The 21,815-nt window shown below is 34.9% G+C and overlaps 1 protein-coding gene and 1 long non-coding RNA gene across 11 annotated transcripts in view; one reads left to right on the top strand and one right to left on the bottom strand.

Moving 5' to 3' along the window:
• LOC148045344 (uncharacterized) overlaps positions 1–21,815 on the bottom strand; it is a 135,597-nt gene that overhangs the window by 42,586 nt on the left and 71,196 nt on the right. The window contains exon 3 of the long non-coding RNA XR_015696677.1: positions 20,911–21,041. This is a non-coding gene — a long non-coding RNA (uncharacterized LOC148045344). The remainder of the gene's footprint in view (positions 1–20,910; positions 21,042–21,815) is intronic.
• MEF2C (myocyte enhancer factor 2C) overlaps positions 1–21,815 on the top strand; it is a 179,553-nt gene that overhangs the window by 131,956 nt on the left and 25,782 nt on the right. For all 10 annotated transcript variants that reach the window (XM_087715706.1, XM_087715704.1, XM_087715703.1 and 7 more), the window contains 2 exons: positions 11,938–12,124; positions 13,998–14,045. In XM_087715706.1, the coding sequence (XP_087571832.1) occupies positions 11,938–12,124; positions 13,998–14,045 (235 nt within the window). The remainder of the gene's footprint in view (positions 1–11,937; positions 12,125–13,997; positions 14,046–21,815) is intronic.

The following is a 21,815-nucleotide window of genomic DNA, read 5'->3' as shown; positions in this document are numbered from 1 at the left end:
AAAGAAATTTACAAAAGAATATAGTGAAAAAAAATAAAAGAAATACATTAAAATTTTACTTTCCACTTCATCACAACTTTATTTTTAAAAAAACAATTTTATTTTTCAAAATATGTATATTTTAATTAGTTTTGAGATCTAGATTACTCCATACCATCAACGTAGGATAGAAAAAAGATCAAAGTACTATTTCCAAAAAATAATGTACCATAATCTTCAAATTGATGTACCAGTAAGTAAACTTGTATTAAATTTCTTATATTTTGGTCCTAATGTGTGAATATGTGACTGTAGATTTTGTGGCACTCTTGAATTCAAAGATCTCCAAAAATGTTAGCATTCCATATATCAAGCTGGTGTGCAGTTGGGAGATCTCCTAGTCTCATGACTCCTGTTAAAAGAACAGATAGCAACTGTGACTAAGTAGATATTTACACTGATTTCCTTGTCATGCCTTCATCGCTTCCCAAATAAATTACAGGTAGTTGTCAGCTTGTGACCACCATTGAGCCCAAAATTTCCATTCCCAAGCAAGACAGTTGTTAAGTGAGTTTTACCTTGTTTTATGGCCTTTTTGCCCCAGTTGTTAAGTGAATCACTGCAGTTGTTAAATGAATCATTGTAGTCATTAAATTAATCTGGTTCTGGTTCATTGATTTTGCTCATCAGAATCTGGCAGGAAAGGTTACAGATGGTGATCCCATGATCCCAAGACAATGCAACTGTCATAAATACATGGCAATTGCCAAGCACCCAAATTGTGATCACATGACCATAGGGATGCTGCAGTGGTTGTAAGTGTGAAAATCAATCATATATCACTTTTTTTCAGTGCAGGGACTATCGTACTGTAACGTGTTGTACATGGAGTTGCTTTTGAACAGTATTTGGAAGCTGCAATGCTTCGAAATTGCAGCATAAGCAGTTTTGAATACTTTGTGATACGACCATGTGAAAACTGTGATCTGAAATCTTCATAGGCCTCTTATCGGTGTAATTTAGGGTGTTGATTGTCACCTATACAGCCCTCAATGGCAGAGACTCATGGTAATTTCAGGACTGCCTGTATCTGATTGCTTCTGCTCAGTCCACCAGAAGTAGGATTGATGCGTTCATGGTTCCTTCAGTTAGGGTTAGGATTAGGGTAGGACCTAGAAATTGGGACTTTTTTGTTACAGCATCTATGGAGAAGCATTCTCCTGAAGATCAGGAGGCATAAGGCATTAAATCCTAAAATGGTTTCCCAGGCATTTGGGCCTGGAAGTTAAATCATGTCTGATCTACACTCTTTGAAAATGGAATGATTTTTAGACTTTGGGCATACCGTATGTTGTATTATCACTATTATTTCAGATTAGTACTAGTAAATATTTGGAGTGCCAATCAGCTGTTCCACAGCTAAAGGAGCAGCAGAAGAAGAGGAGCTGGCAGCAAAACTTGAATATGCTTGGCAACATGTCTTTTGGGTCAGTGGCAGTGGTATTGTAAATGTATTACTTTTTGAAAAAATCTGGATAGGCTGCACAAGGTTGTTTGACTGGCTGCATGAGGTCCTAAAGCCACATGGTGTGCAGGACAGATATAGACATTACCACTTTGGCCACTTATTCTCTGTTATATTGTTCTTTCTCTAGGTAGTTAACATCCATGTAAAAGATGTGTGGATTTTTTTCATCTTTGTTCTCAATAAATTTGATAATCCATAGCATGTATCAATTATGGTTGCAGCATTTTAATTTTGGTGAGAGTCTCTCAAGGATCCTTAATCTTAAAGAGTATTATCTAGTCAAACACAGCACTCAGCAGAAATGCTCAACAATTTGAGCAAGTTATAAGGCATATAGTCTTTACAAAATAAAAAGTGGGTCATGTTTACAATTGCTTTAAAGAATAAAATTAATGGAGATTAAGACAATAGGAAAGATACTTTTCTATTACAGAAATAACTTTTTGTCTAGATATAGACATTGATATTTTTTTTTCTAATTTCAAACAAAACTCTTATTATCTGCAGTGATCAGAGAAATTAGTTCATTCTTCTGAAAATCATAAACTGTTTTGCAGAATGTGACTATTTACAAAATAAAAAATGCCCTCCAGACAGTACCGTATGTCTATGGAGATTCTCAATCATCGTCCCAAAGTGCTTTTTTCCAAAAGGTAACTGGGCTTTCTTTATTTTTCCTTTGAAAATATTTTGCTTCTTATCCAAGAAGCTTTTTTAGTTCTTTAATTTAGAACTGAAGAAGCTTCTTGGATAGGAAGTAAAATGTTTTCAAAAAAAGAAAAAAAGAAATACCAGTTTCCTTTTGGAAAAAAGACCTTTGGATCTCAAAACAGTAACAACAAAATATACCTGACATAAGTGAAACTGCATATATGTGCAAGATTTGTTTTCCTGATGGGAGACATTTGCTATTAAAATTATTGCCATTTTTTTCTCTTAGATTGTTTAAAAAGCATTCATAAGGTGGTATACAGTATTTTTCAGGTGTGTTGAAGAACACTTGACAGATTTGATCTGGTCTTTGTAATAAAAGTCATACTTCTGCAAACTTTTGGAGAATTTAATATTTTATTCAAGAGGCCAGAAAATCTTCAAATGGGACCAATGTTAAGAGTACTATTTTCTAAAATGCTTAACATGTGTATGCAATTTTTAATTGAATGCATGCACACTCATATTTCCTTTTCCACTCATGGTCTTCTCACTTGCCTAATTCCATATGTTGAAAAGAGAGCTTTGAAGTTTTGAGTGTGATTCTATTTTGGCTAAACTTCAACCTGACACTGTTGCTTGATTAGGATTTACTGATTAAATGGCCTTGTGAAATCTCCTACCCTTCTTTCTTCCTTAACAGAAATCTTACTGTTTTAGATTTGCTTCTTTTCAAATCCCTTCACTTAGACTTGTGATGGGAAACTCAGACCTCTACTCAAATGGAATTGCAGTATTAAGGAACCAGATGTAGCGAAAGATGGAAAGAAAAACAGATGGAGCTCCTCTTGTAATAATGTTGGAAGAACTATAAGACTAGCCTAGCAACCTGTTTCCTGTAGTATCCAGCCAGGAAGCCTGTTTGCAGCTCTGAACTTCTTATACCTTGGTAGAAGGTAGTTATTACAATAGACGTTCTGCTACTATAATGCTTTCTAGTGTCAGTTTTAAACCCATCTATATTAATGTTCAACATTGCATCATGCAGAAACATATTCAATGGTTCAAACAACTTTCACAGAAGCATTTCCTTTCACCATTCTTGAATTGGGTGTTAATTATTGATAATAGTGAAATGATAGGAAACATAGGGCTTGCAAAACTTTTTTTATACATATAAAATACATTCCTGGCAGTCTCAATCTTAGCAATGCTTCAGACCAGAAATGAAGTATAATTAGATAGATAGATAGATAGATAGATAGATAGATAGATAGATAGATAGATAGATAGATAGATAGATAGATGTGTGAAGACTGAAATTGCTACTTTTTTTAACCTGTCTTCCAAGATAATCCATTAAATATTATTGAATAATATCATCACCATCATCATTGCTGGAAGTATATATCTATACGTGGAATCAGATTATTGTGACACTCTGTAGATCAATTAAAAACATGTAGCACAATCTTGGAAAGCATTGTTTTAAAAATAAAATAATATTTTTGATGCAATGACAGACAGATATATGATATAAACAATCTCTGTCCATTTTTACTCTGTGATATTTGTTAAATACTGATCACTACTGAACAATGAAAAAATATTGGCAATTGGATTATGTTGGTAGTAGTAGCACTACTCTCTGAAACCTATCTCCCATATTCTGAAGGCCATGGTAAATTGTCATTGCAAATAACTACAGTACCTTCCTCTCCTATTTAGAATAGTAGCTAAAATTTTGTTCAAGTGCTATACGCAAAGCAGTTATGTGCAAAAACGGTTTGTGTAGGACCATGCGCATATCTGCTTTCCCTGAAAGTACAATCGTAGAGAGGCTGCAGTAAGAAGAGATAGAAACGCTGCATTCAGCATGCCAATAGAAAGCTCTGTGTGGGCGTTTTTTGTATTTATAAATGCATATATTCCATTGACATAAAAGCATCAGAGGAAAATTGTTTTAAAGTCTATTGTAAAATATGTAAGAATTAAGCCCAATGAAGGAAGCTATATTTGATATTGTCATATCTGTGTGTTAAAATGCAGAACTGAAACAATTGTGAGACCTCTGAACTAATGTAAAGAATTTGTGCTAGACTTAGCACTTCACTGGGTAAGAAAGGTTTTCAATGTCTTCTCACCAAAAACTGTTTATAGTTTTATTTTATTATTTATAGCAGAGAGGTATAACTTTTCAAGCTAAAGGATTTTATTTAAAGTTTGTATGATGGCGTACAAGCCATACCAAAATATAGGCCAAAGGAAAACTTGCATGTCATTGAATTTTAATGTATATTTACATTAATTCTGATTAACATGATGACACCTCATGCATTTATTTCTTAAGCTACATTTCAAATTGCAATTCAAAAGGAACTTTTGGAGGAACATTGGAGCACATCCAAAGCATTCATAGGCCCTTTTGTCTATGGAAACTCAAATAGGACATTGCTGACTTCTACCAATTATAGAATTCGTAAAATTTACATTCTTTGTTTAATAACCCTCCAAAGAAGTTGGTGTTTCATTAATTCATGAGTAAGCAACAAAGCACTCTTGGGCACCAATGAGCTAAGAGCCATCTCTCTTGATTCCTGCTGGGCTCCCAGTCTCAGAACTAGGAAGCCTGCAATTAAACCCACGTTTACACTATTTTTAGTGCTAATATAATTTCTTCTGGACCCCACATAGAACTGCCCAGGTCTTCTTTAATGAATAAAAATAATGGGAGGCTGCCACCCAGTGCTTTTCAGAAAAATATCTATTTCTCTATATATAAATAGACAAAGGTAAGTTGATTGGTTAGGACAGCAGCTATAGGAGAAGGACTGCTAAAACCAGGGGAAGGGGTAAAAAAAGGGTGCAAACCATTAGAGAAGATTCCTGTACCTTGGCTTCTAGCAATAAATCAATTAATTGAACCGTCACATGTAGACCTAGTTTTTCCAAGCCATTCAGCAGCTTCGCTACGAAAAACTCTTGGAAAAGTTTCTCTTGGAAAGTGAGTAGTATCTTCTCAAGGAGACATATTTTTTAAGAGTGTCTTAGCAAAATATAAGGCATATAAATAGCAATAGCAGTAGACTTATATACCGCTTCATAGGCCTTTCAGGCCTCTCTAAGCGGTTTACAGAGAGTCAGCATATTGCCCCCAACAATCTGGGTCCTCATTTTACCCACCTCGGAAGGATGGAAGGCTGAGTCAACCCTGAGCCAGTGAGATTTGAACCGCTGAACTGCTGATCTAGCAGTAGCCTGCAGTGCTGCATTTAACCACTGCGCCACCTTGGCTCTTCAGTAAATCAGTAAATCAACCTTCCACCCAGGAGCCATACAATAATACAAGATTTTATCATTGCTACACCATTATAATGTCTCATAAAAACCCATTTGTGGGGCAGTCTGCCTTGCAAAGATTTGTCACTTAATTACATTTCTGAAGACAGTTGGTGCATATGACACAGCAAAGTCTTACCTCAGCTTCGGTAGATTCCCAAAAGCCATTTGCAGTTACGGTTTGCTGTTTGAAAGCATTCAAATGTAAGTAGATTAATATGTACCACTTTGGTGGAAAGGTGACAGTCATGCTGGCCACATGACTACGGAAATGTCTTTGGATAACACTGGCTAACTCGGCTAAGAAAGGGAGATGAGCACTGCCCCCTTGAATCAGATACAATTGGACAGGGGAAACGTTTACCTTTATGCTTTAGAGAACTAGGAATATGTCCTTTTTAAAATGGAATAACTTTAGATTTCAGGCTCCCTAGAAAAATAATGCAGAAATGAAATGAAAATTCTCAGAAACCATTTTGAAACTTTTAACCCTCACAATATTACCTCTGTCTTCAGGCCATAACTGAACCCTCCTAGATTTTGCTTTAGTTATTCCAGTTTTATAGTAGCATTTTCCCTCTTCTCTTAACTCAATCCTTGCCTTGGACAGAATTTGGTATGTTGCACTGTTAAATTTCTTGATAACATGGCTAAGGATGGAATATGATCTTCTCATAATAACCACTTTCATCTTTTGTGGGCATGCCCTCTCCCCACTAATTGCTGGGCACTGCCCACTAGGTCCATTTTGGCTGCTTGGGAGACCAGGTTTCCACAGAGGCAGCCTCCCTTTTAATGCCTGGCCTGAAACACATGAAAAGCATTATTTGAGAACTTCTGCTGACACTAAGAAAGATGGAGTATCTGGATATGGAAGGGTTATTATTGACTTATCCAGTGAAATAAAATGGGGAAAAAATGAAAAGCTTCATAGAAATTAATAAAGCTTAAAATAAAAAAGGTCTGAAAAATTCCAAACTCAATTTTCAAGATTGTCTACTTTAATCCCCAATTCTTGGAATTAAAATGTGCTAACAATGTTGCTATGCATCTTTATTAATGGGTCATGAAATACATATTTTCCTTCCACAGTTACTTTTACATGCTTTCTTATTTATTAGCAGACTATTACTCTTTTTCACTTGTTCTCACTCACTTTCATACTTAAATGTGTCTTCATGGAAACATCCTATGGCAATTTTATTCTATATGTGCTACAAACTATAAGCAAGTATAGAAGTCACTTTGTTGAAAAGCATTTTCAACATCACATTAAGTCAAAATTAGATTGTAAGTTCATTAGTGCATATAATTTTGGAATAAATTATTTGAATATATTTTGGAAATGTATTTCCCAAAATTATCAGTATTTGAATAATTTTTTTAAAAAGCATAACTACTCTAGAAATTCACAGTTGATCTCTTATGTGATTCCGTGATTGCTGCAAATTGAATATGCTATCTTTCTCTGGCAGTTTGACAGTTACAGCAACACTACATTGGCTAAAGGACCATATCTGTTTTTCTAGAGCATAACACTATTAAAACAAGAGTATTCCACTGATATAATCAACCTCAAAAAATTCTCCAGATGAAATTTTCTAGAGAGGTGCCTGGTTTTTCTCTTTGCTTTCAGGAAACTGTTTTTTAATGTCAGCTTGTTTATATGTTTATTTAATATGAAAAGTAGTATTCAGAATTGCCACAATTCTGATATGCCACAACAAATTGCAGTTATCCATGGGCAAACTTAGTGTTCCTCTACTGTAACAATACTATAACAGTTTTCTGTGAAATTGATTATCTGCTATATGCTATTTGCAACCAATCAGTAGAGATACCTTGCCAGAACCAGAAGTAATATTTATATTGCCCCAATTTTAATCATTTTAGCTTGCTAAGATACATAGCATTAAATGCAGAATGTTTTGAAATGTAGGGAATAATTCACAATATCTCCTCTGCAACTCATTTATTTATTATTAATTAAAATAAATTTATTAGCCTTTCAGAGGAGACATTTCATAATTTCCCTGTATATACAGTAGGTTAAACAGTTGTGAAATTATTATATTCTATGCTGATCCTAAAGGAGAAAGAGAATGAGAGCAGATAGCCTTGTAGATGTCTCTTGAAACTTTTAGGCTTTCTGTCAGAACAATTTACTTCAAAATTTGCTTGAAACAAATTGGAAATTGAATTGTTACGGACAGTGGTAGAAATACATGTGGAGCCAGCTGTCAATATTTTGCATGACATAAATTATAGCTTTTTTCAAAATACAATTTGTTTTAAGCTTACTGAGTCTACTTCAAAAACAACAGCAATATCAACAAGGCATTATAGTATATATCACAAATCTACTTAGAAGTACAGTCCAAGCCTACTTACCCCTAATTCTTATAAGAAAGGAATCCTTCTAATGGCATTATCCTATTTTGTTCAGAATCATTCAATCCCTATTGCAGTTGTAGCTAGGTACCATGTTTTCCCCAAAATAAGACATGGTCTTATTTTCTTTTGATCCCCAAAATAAGCACTTAGCCTTATTTTCAGGGAGATCTTATTATTTTTGAGATGCAGGAGGCGGCGAACAGATTTTTCGGGAAAGGGATTATTTTAACGCATATGCTCAAAAGCCTGATTGGGTTTATTATCTAGGGAGGTTTTATTTTTGAGGAAACCGAGTAGGGCCAAAATTAAGTTAACTAGGCATCACAGTGAAATCAGAAAGCAATGAACAGATGACATAATACAGCAACCATTAAACCTGGAGAATTTTATAGTGACCACCTGGTGAGTTCTTCCTTTGTTAGAAGTCTTCAAAAAAAGATTTAATGGTGATCTGTCAAAGATGTTTTAGCAGATCTCCGCTAGCTAAAAAATTAATCTCTAAAAATCTCTTCCAACCTTATGGCCTGGAACCTAGCCCAAAATATACTGGAAGTTATAGTTGGACTTCAGAAAGATGCACTGTGTGCTGTTACCCACATGTAGTTCTTTTTTTCTGAGCCCCTAAATAGGCATTTCTCCACCATTTGATTGCTTGGATTTGTAACCTTTGGATGCTAAAGTTTTCTACATGGAGGATATGGCTGAAAGTTTTTTAAGATTTTGTGCTGCAGGACGCAAAGAGTGCCAGAAAGTTGTGCAGGAAGGGGAGTCTTGAAACTCCCTACATAATAGATTCTATTTCTAGCTCACAAGTTCCCAAAAGTTCCTGTTACGTAACCCCAACATTTGGGCTCTGAGCTTTAAAGAGTGAATTTCACCCATTGTGTTTCTATACTTGGATACATAATTGTATGATATTTCAAATTATATGGTTCACGTTTCCTAAGAAACTAAGCCTTCATCATAATTCATGCTTCTTCCTTTGCTGTAGTATATGTGTTGAAAAACATCCTCAAGAAGACATACATCAAGAGTGCAAAAGTGTTTTTAAAATTTGTTTTCCAATTTGGGCTAAAGAAAAGTCAAGATAGGCTTTTAAACAACTCCCTTTGCCACACAACAATGATGCTCAATATAATTAGATTATCTTCAGACATTCTAAAAAGAGCTAGAGCAAAGAATGTGCAGGGCCCTTAAACTGTCTCAAACTTACCTTCAAAATTATAGATGGTTTTTAACAGGTTTATGACTTTTTGTATGCAATGTTTTCACTTTCCTCTCTATGTAATACTCTTTACAAGTTTGTATTTTATTTTCACAGAGGGGTTACAAAACTTTAAAACTCATAAAATACAATAATTAGTTTTAATACAAATTCAAAAATATTGAAGCCGTTTTTTTTTTTTGGCAAATGCACAAGAGTTCAACTAAGTACCAATTAGAGTAAAAATCCTATAGATATTTTTTTTTTTTAAATCTAGCTTGCTTTTTGTAATTTTCAAAAAAGATCCAGCACTCAATAAGAACTTATCTCTCTGTTCCAAAATTAGGATGTAACATTCTGGAGTATAAATGTACAGCTCAATAATAAAATACAATATCAATAATGATCAATATAAAGTATATAATTCTTTAAAATAGGCAAATAATAGTAAAATCAATCCGTAAAACTGAAATGAAAATAATTTCTGTTGAATAAGACTCAGAGTTACTCCTTAGTATTATCCTGATCATGAAACTATACTGTTCAAGAACTGTGTGGTTTTTATTACAAAAAGGAGATATATACAGTAGAGTAAAAGCCATACCTTCAACTAGTTACTATGAATGCCTATTTTCTGTATTGTACTACAACTTGCAAAAATGCATTCGTCAGCTGAAAGCATAACGGATTCTTCATATGTACTAAAGAACGGAAAGTGCCATATGATCACAGGTTCCTGTGAGTAGCTTTTTTAACTTACTATCAATGTATCATGGTATATGCTTATAGAAGCAGTTATTTTCCCTATAATACTATCATGTTAGCATGTACTGTAAGTTGGAGCTAACATATTCAGTTTGATAGTTTACATGACATTACCAGAAGTCAAGAAGTTGCAAGCAAATTCAAAAAATTATAGCTGCTGCATGAAGAGATGGTGTCAAGTAATTTCCACATGATGCTTTCCTTAGGCTTTGTTCCAGATCAAATACTGTAGTGTAATAGTGTTGTTTTTTAAAATAGAGATGGAACATAATAGGATTTTGTTTAATGTCTTAGATTGTAATTGGAGTGCCTTCAATTGAAAAGATACTATTGACCTAGGGTCAACTACCTATCACCTCCATTGACAGCTTATCTGGTAGCACCTGATTAAAAGAAATTGTTAAGCTAGTTTCTATAAAATACATGTGGAAACAATTCATGAGAAATTATTCTCTCTGTGATTAAAACATTATCAGTAAGTGGTTTGCATTGTTGTTGTTCCTAAGAGTTTCTAATTTTTGTTATCTTAGATTTCACAAACTCTGGAGAATTTTCAGCAATTTACTTTTTTTAGAGGCTGATAATATATTGTAAATATATTTTATTTGAAAAGTCCTTGCTCTGCTCCTAATCTTGTATGGGGTAATGTAAAGGCTGAAAAAATAGCATCACAAAGGCTGGGAGTATTAAGCCTCTTCATTAATTTTCTTCTTTCTTTGTTGATGTTCATTTCCATTTAGTTACTTTATACTAAATAGTACAGAAGAAAGTAATGAATTAATTGTTAACGAATATTATTAAACAACTAAAGGCCAAAAGAATCTAAAGAATGCTATGAAATATTACTAAAGAAATTATAATTTTAGTAGCTTTTCAGAATGGCTCTTTTATTTAAAAGTTAAATAACTAGAAGGTATGCCAGAGGTCAGTCTCATCCCACAATTTCATCATGCTACTGGATTGCAGGCTGCACAATGTATTTCATAGTAATTGTTTCAGTAGGGTTGCTTATCCCTATATTAAGAAATATTCAAAATCCAAATATAATAACATGTCATCTGATTAAGTGTTCTAATTTACCAAATGATTTTTAATTTCATTCATCATTAATAATGACAAATTGCAAACATTTGCATAAGCTGGCATTGCACAGAAGCAATGGTTCCAGTCAGGTGTTATTGTTTTTTAATGTTTGCAGAAAGGCTTTTAACCCAGAAAGGTCAAGAGGTAAGAAGTAATATCCCTCCTCCTGTGCAACACCCTAACTAGGGTGATTTGTAGTGGGAAGGGATGAAAAAGTCAGAGGAGAGCTTCAGCCACACAGTTGTGGCTGTCAAATTGACTTTTTGACACACACATTCTCTGCAGACCACCTGTCCTAAACTTTTGGCAAACTCTGTAACTTTTTAAGCCATTTTTTTTTTAGGAAAAGGAAGAATGGGAATTAATGAAAGAGATTAAGAATAGGTGAAAATCAGATTCTTCTCTCGATGAATTCCAAGAATAAGAGCACTGTGTAAACAGAAGTCCATTCAGGGAATCAGCTACCAAGTCACATCTATTTATTTCAGTTTATAAGATAAACACTATTGGTCCTAGTACTGATATATTCATAAAAACCCAGATTATCAATTTTGTGAAGAAACCAATGTTCAGCCAGTTTGCTTTTCCCTGAATAATTTACAATTCATAATCATATATCTATAATCTCTTTTTATCTATGACATCGTATTAGAACGCAACTACTAAATAATATTGATTTCAATGAGTGGAAGAAACCTGAATGAAACAAGGGTTGTGAAAAATAGGTGGAGCAGAAAACATCCAATCAGGCACCCTTTAATACAAGGAAATGTGGACATTGTAGCAAGACAGGATAGAGAAGACATATTCATTACCAATTTTAAAATTCATCCATTGCGAGGGATAAATTTTTGCTAGTGACTCCTTTCTGCTTTTTTCTAACCAGCATTTATAAAACATTTGAACTAAGTATAAAATAATATCTTGTATGAATATCTTGTACCTCTATATTACTCTTGTCTTTTGTTTCCCTTTTTTATTATTGTTACTATAGGCTGTTCAACCACCTAACTTTGAGATGCCAGTTTCTATCCCAGTGTCCAACCACAACAGCTTGGTATACAGCAACCCAGTTAGTTCATTGGGTAACCCCAACCTTTTGCCTCTGGCCCACCCTTCCTTACAGCGGAATAGCATGTCTCCTGGGGTGACACATAGACCACCAAGTGCAGGTAACACAGGTAAGTTTTGCCCAGTTCTACCTCTTTGCTTCAAACGCAACATTTCTATATCTACAGATTGTTACTTGCAAAGCAAAAGTATGTCAGGGTTCTTCAAAAGTCTATTGATTACTTGCCAATATGAAAGTCACACATTTTTTGAAAAACGAATCTACCATGGATTCTTGTCCAGCTTTTTCAAAAATTGAGCAAGCCTAATATATGTATAGCAGCACCAGATTCTTGGTAGACACATAGCTTCTAATCATTTTTGTAAAGTACGATTGCTTTGTGTGGCATATGTTTATTCTCTGAATGTATGTGTATGTGGATTTCATTGGGGGCTAAGATGTATCCTGGCATGGGTTTTCCAGTTGTGGAGAGATTGACCTCACAATCCATACCCAGAGTCATTTTGGCAGAATTATTATAAGATTCTAACTCTTCTCTCTCATTAAAGCGATAATAGCCCCTTATCCTAAAATGCTGGGCTTTCCGAAGGTTATCCAGCCTTAGTATTTACAACTAAATAAAATATGTTTTAAAGATTCTAAATACTGTAGAAACCAGAAGTAGGTAACATAAGAAGACTATATTTGAAACATAAAAATTAGTGGATTTAATCTCCAGGACACTATTATGCAAGGTCAGTTGAAAAGCATACATGTTCAGGAGGAACGTAGCAGAAAACGTCCTAGTAGGCCACATCTTCTGATTTTCTGATCTTAATCCATTTTATCTTTTATTAAATCTCAGTTAAAACTGTCTTAGAAAATGAGGTTGTAAATTTTTACTCTAGTCATAAAATGCAAATTACCTACTTTTTTATAATAATATTAAAAGCTAGGGAAGGAAATTGGAAACAGAACTAAAGATACTATAGATCATTTGAATCTGGAGTCAAGTGATCAAATGCAGCTTCTGAAATAATGTGCTTTATTTATTTATGTGTTACATTTATATCCCACCTCAATCCCACAGAACTCTTGACAGCTTTGCAGAAAGCAGAAATCATTAAAACATTTGTGGTCCAATTAACATTATATAAAGCCTGAAACCTAACAACACACAAAAGTCGCAAATGTTCCAATCCCAAAACAGTCCCAAATGTCCTGTGGAGGAACTCCCATCTAGGTTCCAGTGGGAGGTGTCTCCTGCACTTCATCTCCCCTCAACTCCCCAAAGTAGGGAATTAACTGGTGCTTTCCCCGAAAGATTGAATAGGACAAGCTGATTCTAATAGATGAACATGGCCCTGACGGTAGGTTGGTGCCAAACCAAAGAAGGCTTTTATAGACCTTGCCCACGTGGCATCAAAATTCAAGAGAATCTAAATAACTTTACTGGCCAAAGGCTGTGTTAACTTAACACAGTGGCTGAGGTGAGAAATTCCTTCTAAGTAGAAATTAAGCTACTTTTCCTCCAACCACTTACCCATGTTTCTGAAGTTCTCAGAATTTCCAATCAGGGTGGAAGGGACAAGTCTTTCTAACACATTTGAAGGTCACAAAGGTGGAAAAGGGGATAGGAAAAATCTGTGAAATATTAATGGCTGTATACATTGTCATCACATAAGTTTACAATTATTACAATAGTTCATTAGTTGACAATGTATTATATTAGTTTGTCCATTATAAATTCAGTCAATAATGTACTGAACAACTACTCACTGAAGCCACTAAATAATGCTTATGCTTTGAAGGAGGAATAAGATAATTTTGTACATAGACGGGAGTCTGGGTGGTTTAAACAGCCTGATCTTTATGAAAATTCTGGTGGTGCAAACTCCTCTAGGGCTCACATTACTTTAAGGAATAAACTGTAATTGCTGCTTGACCTTTGTGGTTTCTTCAGCTCCTCTCTCAGTTTGACTATTTTATTTGTCCTCTCCTAGGTGGCCTGATGGGTGGGGACCTCACAACCGGTGCAGGCACCAGTGCAGGTAAACAGAAGGATGTTTTATGTACCTTATTAAAATGGTTACAGAGTCCACAACAGAGAGTTAGCATGAGGCCAGTCCTAAAATAACTCTATATAATGTTATTAATACCAGAATTAGGTTATTCCTTGAAAATCCTATCAACAAACACCTCCTCAATGCTGAGATTTCCCAATTTCCTTATATTTAGGCAGTCTTTTTTTAAAGGAAATATTTTTATGCATAGTTATGCAGATTCTTATAAGGATATTCAACAGATAAATGAAAGAGCTGATTCAAAACTTTTCTTGGAAATTGTCACATGCAAGTATTTATGTCAGTGTGTAGAGGTTTTTGGTGTTATTCCAGAAAATGCTTCAGAAATTTTTAACAAGTGGATTGTTTGCTTTCCACTTTATACAAGGGCATTATGGTTTTACTTTACACTTTTATCCTATCTTGGTTTTCTGGCAACCGAAGTCAAGTGTTCAAAAACAGTATTTAATATAAATAAATGTTTCTTAATAAAAATATAACCTTAGAGAACAAAGGGTGCACACATAACACATCATATATATATATAAGTCATCTGCCTAAACCAAGAAAGGTATATCTAAACCAGTGGTGGGTTGCTTATCCCGTTCCAATCGGTTCGGTTGGAACAGAGCCGGCGGCATCCTCATGCACGCGCGCAGTTCACGCATGCGTCTTAGCACCTGCGCGATGCTCCAGCTGCTCGCGGAGAATCGTGCAGGCGCTGTATGTGCCATGCGCCTGCGTGGAAGCGCAGAAGCCTTCAAAGACCGGTAAGGAGCGAGGGCGGGCAGGTGGGCCCTTCGCCGTTCCTGGAAGTTACTTCCGGGTTCGCCGACCAACCAGTTCGCGGGGACCGCCGTGAACCGGTTGAAACCCACCCCTGATCTAAACTACATACCATGTTTCCCTGAAAATAGGTTTTATTTTATTTTGACCCCTGAAATAAGTGCTTGGATTTATTTTCAAAGAGCTCTTATTATTTTTGAGGTGCAGGAGGCGGCGAGCGTGATCACTGTGCCTGCTGCTGTGTTGCAATATTTTCAGGGAGGGCTTATTTTCAGGCAACAGGGTTATTACCACTAATTTTTTTTAGTGCCATTTTTCATATACAAACAGTTCCAAATGTTTCTCACTTTCCCTTCCTACCAAGAAAAAGGGTTTTAGCAGTGATTTGTCACAATATCACTGACTAAAATATGTTTTAAAAATGTTTTAGTTTATTACCAAGATTCAGACTCTCATTCAAGTGAAAGAAAATTTTCTCTGTCTACTGATATAATTGCTCCCACATTTGACTTTTTTACAGGAAAATCTTAAGTACTGTGACTGTTGTTTTGGGCTTGACGAAGTAAAATTAGTTATAGTTTATAGACTTTAGCAAGCTGCTTTAAAATAGGTTTGTTTCTGTGGCCATAACATGTAGATTACAGCAATTTACAATTTTCCTTATTAGTGCATCCCACTGTTATAAAACATGGAAAATGTTACTTATCTTGATTCTGGAATTCCAGTTACTCCAATCCTGTTTCATTTTGGGAATATCTATTCAAGATTCCTGACTTTGTTTCCATTATAAGATTTTGAATGGAAATTGACTACTAATGAGTGCCCTCTTCTGGCTTCTTAAATCATTCCACCACCCACGCATAGTTTTAGAACAATTTTAATGCCTATGAAATGAGTGCTTCTTAAATGCAGAGCTCCCACAAATATCATTTATTTTGTCAGAAAGAAACTTGATTAAATGGTTAGAAAATGTGGCTGCTTTCTTTTTCTATATATATATATATAGTAATATATTGCTTGGAAGTATAATAAAAGATTTTTTTTAAATTGCTATAGATGAGTATTGGTAAATAAAAATATAATTGTGTACAGAACTCTGGTTCCCTTTGGTGACAAATTTGAATTTAGACCTCACTGCGGATGTGCATTCCTTCTGTCTTAAATATGGAGTAATAAGAGTTTTGCTGTAGGGCAGAACAAGATGAGAGGTCATTATAAGGTTGAGATGTCTGCCACAGTGCCATAATTTAACAGTACTTCTATTTTGGAGAATCTTCTTTCTCTCTCTTAAATATCAAAAGTTCTTTGTTTACCACTTTTTCATGAGGAACAGAGGCCCATGTGTCTTTTCCTGCTGCCATGTTCGAGACTAATACGATGATACTGCTGTTGAAGTTGAGAGCATACACATTCTTTGTTAAATTAGAATTTTAATGCACTTGCATTTTCCTGTTGCATCTAAAAATAGTCTGCTTACAACAAAGAACCAGAAATTGGAGATTTTGGAGATTTGGAGATTTGGAGATTTGCTATAGTAATTATAAAGTGAACATACTTATTTGCTAATTGTGAAGCCATCAATTTCTTCATTACTTTAACAGATTACCATATAGCAAGAACGTGGAAATAAGAGGGGAAGGAAATCTTCTTAGGTCAGATACATACATGCAGTGGTGTATTAACCATTAAGCAGACTAAGCATGTGCTTAGGGCACCAGGCCCAAGGGGACACCACAAAGTTGAAAAAGAAAGAACAAAAACCAATGAAAAGTTGTAACGTATATACAAAGGAGGGGGCACCAAGATTTGTCAGTGCTTTGCATGCCAGTGAGCCTTAATCCACCACTGCATACATGTCTTATTGGCCAGTTTGGATCATTTTGAATAATAATTCTAAAATCATCCATCTTTGAGTGCCTAACCAAGGCATAAATAGAACTTGGGAATACTGACTGCTTTTTATTATCCCACACAATTAAATACCAGAAGAGGTATTTTTAACTAAAACCAAGGCTATCTTGGATTTGCTAGACTAAATTTGTTCAAAGGTACTCTCCAATTGGATTACTTATGCCACGTGATAGTCAGAGTTGCCAACAGAATGAAAGAGAACTTCCTATTTAGTGTGGAGTTGCTAAGTTATAAATATAGCCATTGGTTTGGCAACTTTCTTTTAAACCAAAAGCGTGTATGAAGGGAAAGAATAAGATACTCTTGACCTTAAGCCAATATGCCCTTGAGCCAAACAGTCTTACAGTTACATCCTTCATTCTTGCACGCAGAAAAATATATTAGGCATCTAACCTGTAGAAGATGCAGGCCTGGTTTTTTAAAGGATCAAACATTGAAAGTAAATATATTTTTAAATATGGCAATAAAGTAAGAAGCATATAGGTTTGCAGTATGTTTTGAATTCAGATTGTAATCACAATAATAGCAAACATTAGTATTGGAAGTCAGAAAAAAATATTAAAATACCATATGAATATTTTCAGAATGCTGAATATTATTTATCTATACATTTCATTCATTTTCCCTCTTATGGCTTTTTAAAATAAATGCAGGGAACTTTATTGTAAGTTTCCAAATAACTATTTTATACCTGCTTGGAAACTTGATCTGTTGTATTTTCTACATCTGAGAATTGGGCTTGTAAAGCAGTTTGGGGAGGATAATATTGGAAAAGATGTTGATAACAGTGGGGCTACCTGCCAACTGCCAATGAATAGGATTGCAATTTCCTATTCAATAGGATTGCAATTTCCAATTTGGTTGTGTGTGTGTGACATCATCTTTATCAACAGATAGTATAAACATTGACCCTCTACAATTTATCTACCCATGTAGATAAAGCCATGTTTTACTATATTTTATTCAGGCATTCTATATCTATTTTTGTTGTTGTTTCAAAAAGCTTTTGGCAAGAAATAAATAATTGGCTACCAGAAGATTGGTATAATGTTTTACTGCAAGATTGTCTCCCTTACAGCTGGCATAATCCACCTTTTCCCAATTATGTTTGCATGTTTGCCTTTAAATTAGTCTTGACTCCTGGACAAGTCCCTTCAATTTTCTTGGCAAGATTCAGAAGTGGTTTGCCATAGCCTTCTTCCTAGGGCTAAGAGACAGAGAGAGTGTTTGTCTGGCCAGCTGGCTTTGTGGGACTAGAACTCACAGTCTCCCAGTTTTTAGCCAATGCCTTAACCACTACACCAAATTATTTATTTATTTATAAAACATATAGGCCACTCATCTTACATCAAGGTAACTACAGGGAATGAAATTAAATGGAAGCTGAATTCATTATTTACACTTTATTTTTTATTTTTTATGTTACTCTTCAAATCATCCTTTTAAAATTCTTGTGTCACACATCTCAAAATTAAAGCTACCAAGTAAACATGTCAACTATATGTAATGAAGAGGCTGACTATAGCTGTCATGTTTTGGGTTTGGGTTTTCCTAAAAGCAAAAAAACAAACAAACCCCACAGTAATTATATTTCATGCCAGTGGTACACAATGCTGTTTCTACAGTATTATGAAAAGTTACGTTCAATGGCAGAACTAAATACTTCGCATGCAAAGAATCAAGGAGCGTGGTGGCTCAGTGACTAAGACACTCAGCTTGTTGATTAGAAAGGTCGGCAGTTCAACTGGTCGAATCCCTAGTGCTGCATTATGTAGTGAGCTCCCGTTACTTGTCCCAGCTTCTGCCAACCTAGCAGTTCAAAAATATGTAAAAATGCAAGTAGAAAAATAGGAACCACCTTGGTGGGAAGGTCACAGTGTTGCATGTGCCTTTGGTGTTTAGTTATGTTGGCCACATGACCATGAAAATGACTTCAGGCAGTGCTGGCTCTTCGGCTTTGAAACGGAGATGAGCACCACACCCTAGATTCGGGAACAACTAGTACATATGTGCGAGGGAAAGCTTTACCTGTACTTTATGCAGAGAATCCCAGGTTCAGTTTCCTGGGAACTTCAAGTAGCATTCACAATGTCGCTTGTCTTTATTCTTGGAAAGCTCCTGCCAATCAGCATTAAGGCATCGTTGGACAAAGTCATGTTTTGGCTAAGGACAAGGCATGTTGCTATACTTAAAAGCAGGGTTTAAAATATGTTACTGTAAAGGAGATACATGTTTTCCGGTGTTACAGAAGTGGAGACTACAGAGTTTAGAACCCAAATTTAAAAGGGGAAAGGATAACAGCTTCTGATGAAAGCAAACATTGCTACATGAAAGACATTTCTGTTACCAGATAAGGAAATGTCCTTCCATTGCAACATCATCTGATATGCGTCAATGGACAGAAAGACTTGAAGTCTTTTGGAATGTGCAGTTCATTGTGACAATGATTGTCAAATTTGGCCAATTTGAATTTTGAGGTTTTTTGCAAGATTATATCATGCTTATATTACACCATTTGTTCTGCTGCTTTTGGTCACACATGGGCTGCATGTTAATTTATTATATATTCTTCTAGCCTTTCAAACTAAATAGAAATGTAGGTAATAGCTATTTATAATTTATGGGTCTCTTGGTCAAAGGAACTCTGGGCATGCTTTCAAAATAATACAGCCAAAGGAAAAATTTGCAAAGAAAAAGAAGGCAACATGCCCAAATAAGCCTATCCCAAACAAGCAGAGTATGAAGCAATCAGTAGTAAGCCTTTGAACAAATCCTAAAATAATACAGGCAGCCCAAACTCATAAATATCAATGGAATGTACATCTCTTTACAGTGGCAGTGGCCAATCAAAACAAACTCCCACTTAAAAAAAACACCATAGGTGACTTAATATCTTTTTGCTGCCAATTAACACTTCTTTAGCTCCAGTCACATATAACGCACAATACAAAATAAGTTTTTATGTATTCATAAAGTTTACTGGCTACACCAGAAGCAATTGACATAGATATGTTGTTGCAAATAGTGAAGTATCCCATTAAATAACAGAAGGATAGTCCAAAGTTTGGACACATTACTTTTTATTATGGAGGATCATATAAACATATTTTCTTATTAAGGAGATGCAACACCCACTCAGCCTCATGCTTAGAAGAAATCTGCTATGATTGCATGGTGCCAAAGCCAACACATTATACAAAGCAAAGTTTGGTGTTGCCTAGCCAACTACTTCTGCAAATCTTATCAGATCCTCCCCCCCATGTTACATATATTCACATGTTTGTTGAATTGATATGTGAAAATGATACACCTATAAGTAAAACCATGTTGAAATGTGTGTGTATATACAGTTATGAATAAGTCCTTAGTAAGCTGACTGTTGAAATGCTTGGTATGTTACGTTTTCTTTAAATGGATTATTTAGTTTGAGCATTCATGTGAACATGATAAACAACAGAATAATATTTTATTGCCTGCAAATGTGAGTTTTTATAAACCTTTAAGGAAGATTAACTCCTGCTTTGGGAAAATGTGCCTTTTTCTATGGTTCCTACTTTGTTTGCCATTCTTTTCTTTAAAAATGTTCCCAGTCTTATCCTCTCTAATTTACAATGTCTCAATATTTATCTTTATACAATGATGGATTGAAAGACTAAATCACAGAGCCAGTAATGAGAATCTGTTCTTTTAAATGAGTCATAGTCTTTCCAAGGTGATTTTTGGGGGGAAGAAGAAAAAAAAGAATGATTGACTTTTCTCTTCTTAAATAACAAGCAATTAAGTACATTCTTATAGGAAACCCACACTCAAATAATAACTTTTCAGTTGGTGCAATCAGTTCTTTCCCCATGCTATTGTTGAAGTGACTGTGGTATGCGTTCATTTTGCATGTGACAATCTGTCCTTTTATTCTGAGAAAAAGTATTAGGAAGTATTGCAAATCAGAAAACATCTGGATTTCAACACACTCTTGAATATTGAAAGAAATAGTTGAAACTTCTGGATTTGGAACAGAACAAAGTGTTAGCTTCAGAATGTAAAACAAGCCATGAGTTTGAACTCTTTGGAGTGAGGAGTCCAGTTTTATTTTAAAATCTCCAAACAGTATTTAATACAGTTAATTTAAAAATAAGCTAAAAGTTAAAACATGTGCTACCTTAAAAAATAACGAGTTGGCTTCTAAGTGTCATGTCTTGTAAGCAGCCTTCCTTTTGGTGCTTGTTAAAACTTACAGATTAAAATAGATAGAAATTCAGCAGTTTTGTGACCATGTCTGATCCTGGCTTTCTGTTTTAAAAGGGAGAAAAAACAAGGCTTTATATTAGAGAAACAATTGATTTATAAAGCCACAACTAAAAATAAATGAATAGTTTACATATTTCTATAAAATAACTATCTGTATCTTTTGTTATGAAGCATAACATTAGGCTATACTGATATTCCAGTGTGGAATATCAGTATATCCTAATATTATGCTTCATAATGCAACAACATAAGGGAACTTTACATCTAGTCCAACGATGACTCTACCATGAGCAGCTAGATACCAATGGAAGTTCACAATAAATCATGAGCACATTATGAGCCTGATATTCATGTCCCTTTGCTGTTGGTGGTACTCTCTATCTCTCTTTCTCTCTCTGCATGCATGCTTTCTTTATCTTTTATGAACTGATCTCCTTTGAAGCCACCTCAGTTGTGGTGTCTCTATGGTATGGCTTTATGAAGGATTACTTTATCTGTCAATAGTATTGCTCCAACTTCTTCTGATGTTGCCTACATATCCTATGAACCTCAAAACATTGAAAATATTTAAGAGACGCAATTAGACAATCAGTGTTCCCTCTAGCTGGCCAACAGAAAATTGCAAAAAAACATTCTTTCAGTGCCCCATTCCCTAACATAAGGCAAAAAAATTAAACAGCTAAAATCTCTCCCCATGTTTTTTGTATATGTTATGAGTGCATTTTTATTTTATCATTTTATAAAATGTTGACCGGGCATCTTTCCTTTTTTAATATTTTTTTAAAATCCCTTTGAGAACTGTGATAATAGCATGAT

Source organism: Thamnophis sirtalis, unplaced genomic scaffold (assembly GCF_051295495.1).
Source record: "Thamnophis sirtalis isolate CommonGarterSnake01/CBP01778 unplaced genomic scaffold, rThaSir2_p1.2 scaffold_5, whole genome shotgun sequence".
NCBI classification, from domain to species: Eukaryota; Metazoa; Chordata; class Lepidosauria; order Squamata; family Natricidae; genus Thamnophis; species Thamnophis sirtalis.
This window is presented reverse-complemented; position numbering and strand designations above follow the sequence as displayed.